The following is an 8767-nucleotide window of genomic DNA, read 5'->3' on the forward strand; positions in this document are numbered from 1 at the left end:
ACTATAAACATAAAACTAACATAAATCACTTGCGGAAGAATCAAGCCTCTCGCAAAAGCGTTCCACTGCTTCAACATTGAACCAATTCTTTTTCATCAGAAATGTAAAATGGGCAATTAGTACTTATAATCCACATTTGAAAAAATATGTTTCATAAATGAAACGAGATTCGTACAAATAGTTCATAGATGCTGATCTACACTCACATCTAAGCTAACTGATCACATAAAAAAAAGCTCATAAAAAATGTCATTTCTAAAGTTAATGAAAATCACATGCTGGAGAATCGAGCCCCTCACAAAAGTGTTCCACTTATTCAGCAGTGAACCAGTCCTTTTTCATCTGCAAAGTAAAATAGGTTATAATCCACAATCGAAAAAATACAATTTTTAAACTAAACGAGGAATGTACAAAGTAAGTGTAACCTTCAATGCTAAAGTTCTCCGGGACGCTTTCGACAAATGACTTTATGAAATAGAGAACAAAGTTCCCACATTCTTTACCATTTCTTTGTTGTGGCACCTGAAAAGATCAAGGGTCAAACAAAGATATAACATACGATCAAACAATATCAACATTTTGTACTGTAATCACCTTAGGGACCAAAAGAGGAATTGGATAAATTGTCTGTTTATTCTCAGGCCTGCCTTCAACTTTATAAATGTTGAACACGAACCTGCTAGCAAGAAATTCATATTGAATATTAGAAACTGTGGCAATATTACTCGGCTAGTAACACGAGTTATGCATATGAGTAAATATACTTTCTTATATTCGGTTCGTATCAATCTGTTATTTGTCACAACCACAAGATATGATCATAGTTGTAGAGTTTACATTGTATGGCATGTTGGCATGAAAGCATATTTCTGGCCATTTAACAATGTAAGACAACCAATATATGGCTTAAGGGAAAACCTACCGGTTCACATCGGGCATATTTAGAATGAAAGCAAAGAACTTTTCCAGGGTAGATATCACCACAGCTTCGATCATCCCAGGTTCCTCTTTCTATAACTTTGAATCAGTCACTGCACTTCCTAATCCATTTACTAAATAGCTCTGTTTCTTCAGTATAGCAGCAGTTAAACCGGCTGCCCAGACCTGCAATGAAAAGAATACGCGACTCATCAATATTTCCAGTTTCCAGAACAAGTATATAATTTATCCAAATGAAATTACAAAGTTCAAAGCTGGAACAATGAACCTACAATCTTATACACCAACAAACAAGCTCAAAGAATTTTAATTATGTTTTTTGTTTTAATGCTACAGATGCTATGTATGATTTCCCAGATTTTTGAAAACGAAAACGACAATCAAGCTTAAATATTGCAAGTGTTCTAGGCTAAGATGAGATCCATTTTCTTCCCTCCGGATGATAAACCAACAATGAAGCTTCCTTTCAATGATACCGATAGAGCTAGCGAAAAGCAAAATAGTATGATAGAGCTCTAAACAAACTTGGAATAAGTAAAGATATAAAAAATGTTGAAAGCATATTATTCAAACATCCCGAGGACGGACATAAGCATTCCAGTGTCTTTTATACGGGTAATAGTACATAAATCTAAGATTTACAATTGAGTAAACAAAGCACAATACATGGATGTTAATTTGATAGAGCTACCACACACAGAAATTTCCTAATGTTCACAACTAGAATCTGGATTCATTTCTCATTCTCTTGGATAAAGGCAAGATGAATCACAGTCCATCAATTTGAATTTGCATAAGCTTGAATCATAGTAGTTTTATTGTACGCCATTTAAGACCAAATCTTCAGTAAAATCAGCTAAAGAACTCAAGTTCATAAACACAAAAACCCAAAGCTTGGATCTTATTAAAATTCTATTGCATGTTACTTATCTGAAATTCATAATTTGAGATAAAGATCAAAACTGAAATTCAAAAGACAAAAACTATAATTATCATCAAAGTATTGTAAGGTATGGCTCATAAATATACCGGTAAAGAGGACAGGAGATGGAGCGGAGTGAGCGAAGCGAACATCAACTGTCCTTACAAAGAAAGTCTTGTAGAGGGGGTTACGATTATGTGGGTTGGGGATGCGGGGGCTGTGCCTCCGTGGTATGGTACAAGGTTAATTTTGTAATTATGTACCAGAGTTTTCTATTATAAATAGAGATGTAACCTAAACCTATTATCATTGAATAAAAATTTTCTAGCGCCGCCTAGGCACCGAGGACGTTAGCACATTGCCAAACCTCGTTAAAATTCTTGTGTTCTTTCGTTTACTTTGCCCGATTTATCAACAATTGGTATCAGATGTTAGGAGCAAAATTCGATGGTCGGGTAACTTCGAATTATGGCAAACGAGGGTGAAGGATCTGTTGGCGCAGCAGGGGATCCTGAAGGCTTTGCGACCTACAAAGCCGGCGTCGATGGAGGAGGAAGATTGGGAAGAATTGCAACAACGAGCGGTAGGAACCATACGATTATGCTTGGCGGACGAGGTTATGTATCACGTCATGCATCTATCGTCTCCAGACGAAATTTGGAGGAAGTTGGAAAGTCAGTTTATGTCCAAATCCTTAACGACAAAACTGTATCTAAAGCAGCGACTGTATGGACTGAAGATGCATGACGATCATGATTTGGCGCAACACATGAATGTCTTCAATCAAATCGTTTCTGATTTGGCTCGGCTTGATGTAAAAATTGAGGATGAAGACAGAGCGATGATTTTGTTGTGTTCGTTGCCTCCCTCTTACGAACATATGGTGACTACTCTTACATATGGGAAATAGACTATCAACGTTGAGGAGATTACTGCAGCCTTGTTGGCTCACAACCAGCGGAAGCAGAATACAGGGGAAAACTCTCAAGCCGATAGCTTATATGTCAAGGGTAATCGAGACCGTGGACGGAAGCCAGAGAAAGCAGGGTCAGACAAGCGGAATTCCAGATCCAAATCTAGGGATAAGAAGATAATTCACTGTTACAAGTGTAAGGAGGCGGGACATATGAAGCGAGACTGTCCGAAGTTGAAAAAGCATACTGATGAGAAGCGTGATGTTTCATCCAAGTATGTGAACGTGGTCGAGGATGACAATTCTGATTGCAGTGAGGGTGATATGCTTTCTATTTCAACGACTCAATTGACGGATGCGTGGATTCTTGATTCTGGATGTTCTTATCACATCACGCCAAATAGGGAATGGTTTTCGACATACAGGTCGATTAATTCTGGTTCTGTTTATTTGGGTGATGATCAATGTTGCAATATTGTTGGTATTGGTGATGTCAGAATTAAGATGTATGATGGCTCTGTTCAGACGTTGAGTGGTGTTCGACATATCCCAGATTTGAAGAAGAATTTGATTTCTTTGGGTACTTTGCACAAGAATGGTTTTATCCCTAATGCTGATGAGGATAGGGAAACCATTCGGATTGTTAAAGGTGATTTGACTGTGATGAAAGGAAAGATGACTGCAGGAAATATTTATAGATTGTTAGGGAGTACCGTTGCAGGTGGAGTTCATTCTGTTGAATCCTGTGATGATACTACAAAACTGTGGCATATGCGTCTTGCTCATCTTAGTGAATGTGGTATGACAGAATTACACAAAAGAAATCTGTTGCATGGTGTCAAAAGCTGTAAGCTCGATTTTTGCAAGTATTGTGTTCTTGGTAAACAGACTAAAGTCCGTTTCAAGACTGCGAAGCACACAACTCAAGGGATTCTTGATTATGTGTATTCTGATGTATGGGGGCCTTCCACGACATCGTCTTTGGGTGGATCTAGATATTATGTTACTTTTAATGATGATTTTTCACGGAAAGTTTGGGTGTATTTTTTGAAACAGAAATCTGAAGTTTTTGAGAAGTTCAAGCTGTGGAAAAGAGAGGTAGAAAACCAAACACGACGAAAAATCAAGTGTTTGCGGTCTGATAATGGTACGGAGTACACATATTCACAGTTCTTACACTTTTGTAAGAAGCACGGGATTAAGAGACATTTTACAGTGCGCAAGACACCATAACAGAATGGTGTTGCGGAACAGATGAACAAGTCGTTGAATAAAAGAGCCAGATGTTTGCGGTTGAATGCGGGGATTCCCAAACACTTCTGGGCCGAGGCTGTTAACATGGCGTGTTATCTTATCAACAGATCGCCAAGGGGCATCATTGGCTGGGAAAGTTGCAGAAGAGGTATGGACTGGTCATGATGTTAGTTTTGATAACTTACAGATTTTTGGTTGTCCTGCTTATGTGCATGTACCTGCTGATGAGAGATCCAAACTTGATGCAAAATCGAAGGAGTGCATTTTTCTGGGTTACAAGAAAGGTGTCAAAGGATTCAAGTTCTGGGATCCAGTTGCGAAGAAAATTGTGATCAGTAGAGATGTTGTTTTTGATGAACAATCCATGTTGCAACAGAAGAAAGACACGACATTGGTGAATTTCGAGCAGTTTCCAGTTGAGAAACCAGAAACGTCTCAACCGACTTCTGGTGGTTCCACTACGGATGATTTGCAAGATTATAGTCTCGCCAGAGACAGGGTGAGACGGACGAATATAAAGCCTCCGAGTAGATTGGGTTTTGAAGACTTGGTCTCTTTTGCACTTATTGTTAGCAGTGATGATCCGGTTACTTTTCATGATGCTGTTACTAGTCAGGAAAACGACAAGTGGATGGCAGCCATGGTTGAGGAGATGGAGTATTTGAATCACAATCGTAGATGGGAGTTAGTTCCCCTTCCTGAGGGTAAAAAGTCGATTGGTTGCAAATGGGTGTATAAGAAGAAACCAGCAGTAACAGAAAAAGAGGGGGAGAAGTTCAAGGCTCGTTTGGTAGCAAAGGGTTTTTTCACAGCAGAAAGGAGTTGATTATGATGAAATCTTTTCTCATGTGGTCAGACACACTTCAATCCGAGCAGTACTTGCATTGGTGGCCAGTTGGGATTTGCATTTAGAGCAGATGGATGTTAAAACTGCTTTTTTGCATGGTGATTTAGAGGAGCAGATCTACATGCGGCAACCTGAAGCGAACATCAACTGTCCTTACAAAGAAAGTCTTGTAGAGGGAGTTACGATTATGTGGGTTGGGGGTGCGGGGGTTGTGCCCCGCGGTACGGTACATGGTTAATTTTGTAATTATGTACCAGGGTTTTCTATTATAAATAGAGATGTAACCTAAACCTATTATCATTGAATAAAAATTTTCTAGCGCCGCCTAGGCACCGAGGACGTAAGCACATTGTCGAACCTCGTTAAAATTCTTGTGTTCTTTCGTTTACTTTGCCCGATTTATCAACAAGTATCATAATTAGAACTCAAAGAATCAACATACAAAAAAAACCTTAGGATTAAAAGGGCCAGCTGCTCCTGAATCAATAATCACTTTTTTTATTTTCTCTCTCAATCTATCTCTTCCCAGAAAACTATCAAGAAGTGAACCATATCTGCCCAAAAACAAAAAAAAACCTAAATTTTCTTTCAACGATCAAAATTTGAAAACGAAAAAAAACTCAAATGCATTAAACTTACATCAACAAGCTAGTGTTGCAAAAAACATGGAAAATGAAGCAACTTTGACGACCATCTTCCTCTTTCTCCAAAACCCACTCGGCCAACTCATTTCTCAGTTCAGATATACGTCGCTTGAGCCTTACATCGAGATCAAACCATAGCAATTCATTAACATCTACTGCAAAAGTAACCGCATGGATTCCTCTTAAATTGTGCCATTCAACGTATCTCTTTAAATGCTTGGTTTTAGCCCCCAAGCCATCCCAAAACAACCACCGTTAGCAAATAAAAATGTTGAAAATATCAACGCCAGAAGCAAATACCTAAAAGGGAGATGGGAGATTAATACGCCAGAAGCAAAAATCAACGCCAAATAGAAGAAAAATCAGATTTTCTTTCAGCTAGAACCAAGCGGGGAGAGGGTATTTTAGACAACTGTGACCGGGAATAAGAAAATATCTAAGGGAGACGAGAGACTGATATTCTCGGGAAAATAGGAAAAAATATTACTGTTGGTATTCATTCTTTACCTATACTTGGAAATGTGGCTCATCCAAACATAAGTATCATTGCCCTGGAAAAAAAAATTCCTTCCAGTAATAAAATATGACGTGAACCAAACGGGACCTTAATGTCTTAGTTCACTGCTGTTGCAGATTTTAAAGTAACAAAAAAAAAGGAACTTCGTAGCCAATGTACCTTTATTTTCTTCAATTTGATATCACACTCGTTGTAGTGTTTTCGTTATAATTTTGTCATGTATTTTTATTTGTTACGTCTGATTTAAAATATTTAATATTTTAATATTTAATATTTTAATATCAGAATAATATATATATAAGTATATATTTAAATTCACGATTTATGTAAAATACAATATTAATAGTACTAACAAAATTATTAAAATTTTAATTTTATCAGTTTGTAAGTAAGAAGTAGAAAAGGGTCAAAAATCTAAAGAAAGAAAGTTAAAATGGGGTAAATTTAAGGAGTCGTAGGATTAAAAGAAATAATTTAGGACCATCGAAAGTAAAAAGAAAATTGTAACATCCCAAACTATGGGTTAGTGACTAAATGGTAAAGTTTCAGAAATTTGGTGATTAAAGTAGAAGAATGAATTAGTTCAATGATTTATCTGGAAATAAATCCTAAAAGTTGTTAGTAATTATCAAATGAAGTAGAGGGCAAAATGGTCATTTGACTAATAAATGAATTAAAAATAAATATGATAAGGATATATATGTTAGAGGGGATAAGGATGAAGAGATATTCTCTTCATCTTCTTCTTCTTCTTCTTCTTCTTCTTCTTCTTCTTCTTCTTCTTCATGTACGAGAGAGAGAAGAGCCAAGCTTGCAAAGGTAAGATTCCTTGTTAGCTGATTATTTGTTAATTTTAAGATTGGGTTTTATCATTAGGTAATACTTAAGCTTATGGAAAGCTTAAGTTGTCCTAAAATCAAAAGATAAAGAAGTTAAGAAAGATTAAAGAAAATGAGTTTCTTAAGGAAATTCTGGAAAAGAGTTAGTAAGTGAATTTTGAGAAGGAATTTGACTTGTCATCAATCTAATTAAGGAATATAGAGTGTTAGAATTAGATTTAAAACATGTTAAAAATCTGGTATGATTCTTGAAGTTAATAAAGAGGAGAGGATATTAAGGTTAAAGACGAGATAATTGATTATAAATGAGTTTAAACATGTATATGAAAGTTAGGAATATGAAAGGGGATGAAATATGAAGCATTTGAGTGAAGAGTGGATGATTTTAAAGTTCAAAAAGAGGTTCTGGGCAGAGTGCATCGATGCACATTCATAGTGCATCGATGCATCAAGGTTAAAACCCAGAAATTGTTTGAATGTGCACCGATGCATTGGTAGTGCATCGATGCACTCTTTTAAAATAAAGACATCGAATGCAATTCGTGCATCGATGCATAAGTAGTGCATCGATGCATCCCAGTAATAGTGAAACATCGAATGCAATCGGTGCATCGATGCATAAGGAGTGCATCGATGCATCCCAGCAATAATACTACATCGAATACCTTTTATGCATCGATGCATCAATAGTGCATTGATGCATACCTTCATTAAAAGATGAAGTTGACTTTTCTCTTAGTCTAAAGAGTGAACCATTAGAGTATATTAGTTATAATACTGATATAGATCCATGTGTGATTATGTAGATACTAAAAGTAAGCTTATTCCAGAACGATCAAAGGATTAGAATCGAATCAAAGCAAAGCTAAGGTAAGTGCATACTATATGTATAGTATAATGGAATAAGACTTGTGATAAGTCTAATCCTTATGTTGATTTTTATAATACAATGATTGTGAACATGCATACATGATAATTATGGTGATATGATATGTGATATGAGAACATGATATGAATTAAGTGATATGAGTTACATGATCTACGTGAATGTATGCACTTGTGATACATGTGATATGATATGAAATATATAATTACACATACATGTGGTATGTGACAGAAGAGAAAGAACAAGTGATATGAAAGGTATAAGAATAATGCCCATAGTATACGATATGAGAACTATAGGTGTAGTTGGCATGCCAAGAGTCGAGGGTTTACATATGTTTAAAGGCACATATGAACATTTTACATATGTTTAAAGGCACATATGAACAGTTTATATATGTTTAAAGGCACATATGAACAATTTACATATGTTTAAAGGCACATATGAACAGTTTACATATGTTTAAAGGCACATATGAACAGTTTACATATGTTTAAAGGTACATATGAACAGTTTACATATGTTTAAAGGCACATATAAATAGTTTACATATGTTTAAAGGCACATATGAACAGTTTATATATGTTTAAAGGCACATATGAACAGTTTACATATGTTTAAAGGCACATATGAATAGTTTATATTGTGACCTATGGATCGTGGTCCTTCGGGACGAATACTGAACTAAGGTTCGGTGCCCCATGAGGGAATTGATACGAGCTGTGGTGACAGCATTAGTGCACAACCTCAATGCACTCACATACCTCTATTATCAATAATATACATGGGCAATGCAATTGAAATACCAATTTAAAGTGAAAGTGATCCAAGAAGGTAAGTCCATATTATATGATTATATATGTTATCGTGTGATAGATACATGCATCTTGAGATGTCATGATCCAATGGTAAGTATGAATATTCATAAGTTTATTGTTGCATATTCATTTATTGCCTCACTAAGTCTATGACTTAGCGTGTAAGTGATTTACACGTAGGTACCAAG

At 36.1% G+C, this 8767-nt stretch overlaps 1 protein-coding gene across 3 annotated transcripts; it reads right to left on the minus strand.

The window, feature by feature from the left end:
* Positions 1–207: 207 nt before the first annotated feature.
* Positions 208–5968, minus strand: LOC120167985. Of its 3 annotated transcripts, XM_039176862.1 has the most exons (6): positions 5515–5968; positions 5327–5429; positions 923–1104; positions 595–676; positions 426–522; positions 208–342 (listed from the first exon to the last, which is right to left on the minus strand). In XM_039176862.1, exons 3-6 carry the CDS (start codon positions 994–996, stop codon positions 317–319), a joined length of 279 nt encoding a protein of 92 aa, XP_039032793.1. In that variant the 5' UTR covers positions 997–1104; positions 5327–5429; positions 5515–5968; the 3' UTR covers positions 208–316. The 3 variants fall into 3 exon arrangements, with proteins under 3 accessions (XP_039032793.1, XP_039032792.1, XP_039032791.1); XM_039176861.1 differs by lacking the exons at positions 5327–5429; positions 5515–5968 and having other exon boundaries at positions 208–522; positions 923–1015; positions 1068–1454; XM_039176860.1 differs by lacking the exons at positions 5327–5429; positions 5515–5968 and having other exon boundaries at positions 208–522; positions 923–1454.
* Between the last annotated feature and the right edge of the window lie 2799 nt (positions 5969–8767).

The sequence above is a fragment of the Hibiscus syriacus genome, unplaced genomic scaffold, assembly GCF_006381635.1.
Source record: "Hibiscus syriacus cultivar Baekdansim isolate YM2019G1 unplaced genomic scaffold, ASM638163v2 tig00111708_pilon, whole genome shotgun sequence".
NCBI classification, from domain to species: domain Eukaryota; kingdom Viridiplantae; phylum Streptophyta; class Magnoliopsida; order Malvales; family Malvaceae; genus Hibiscus; species Hibiscus syriacus.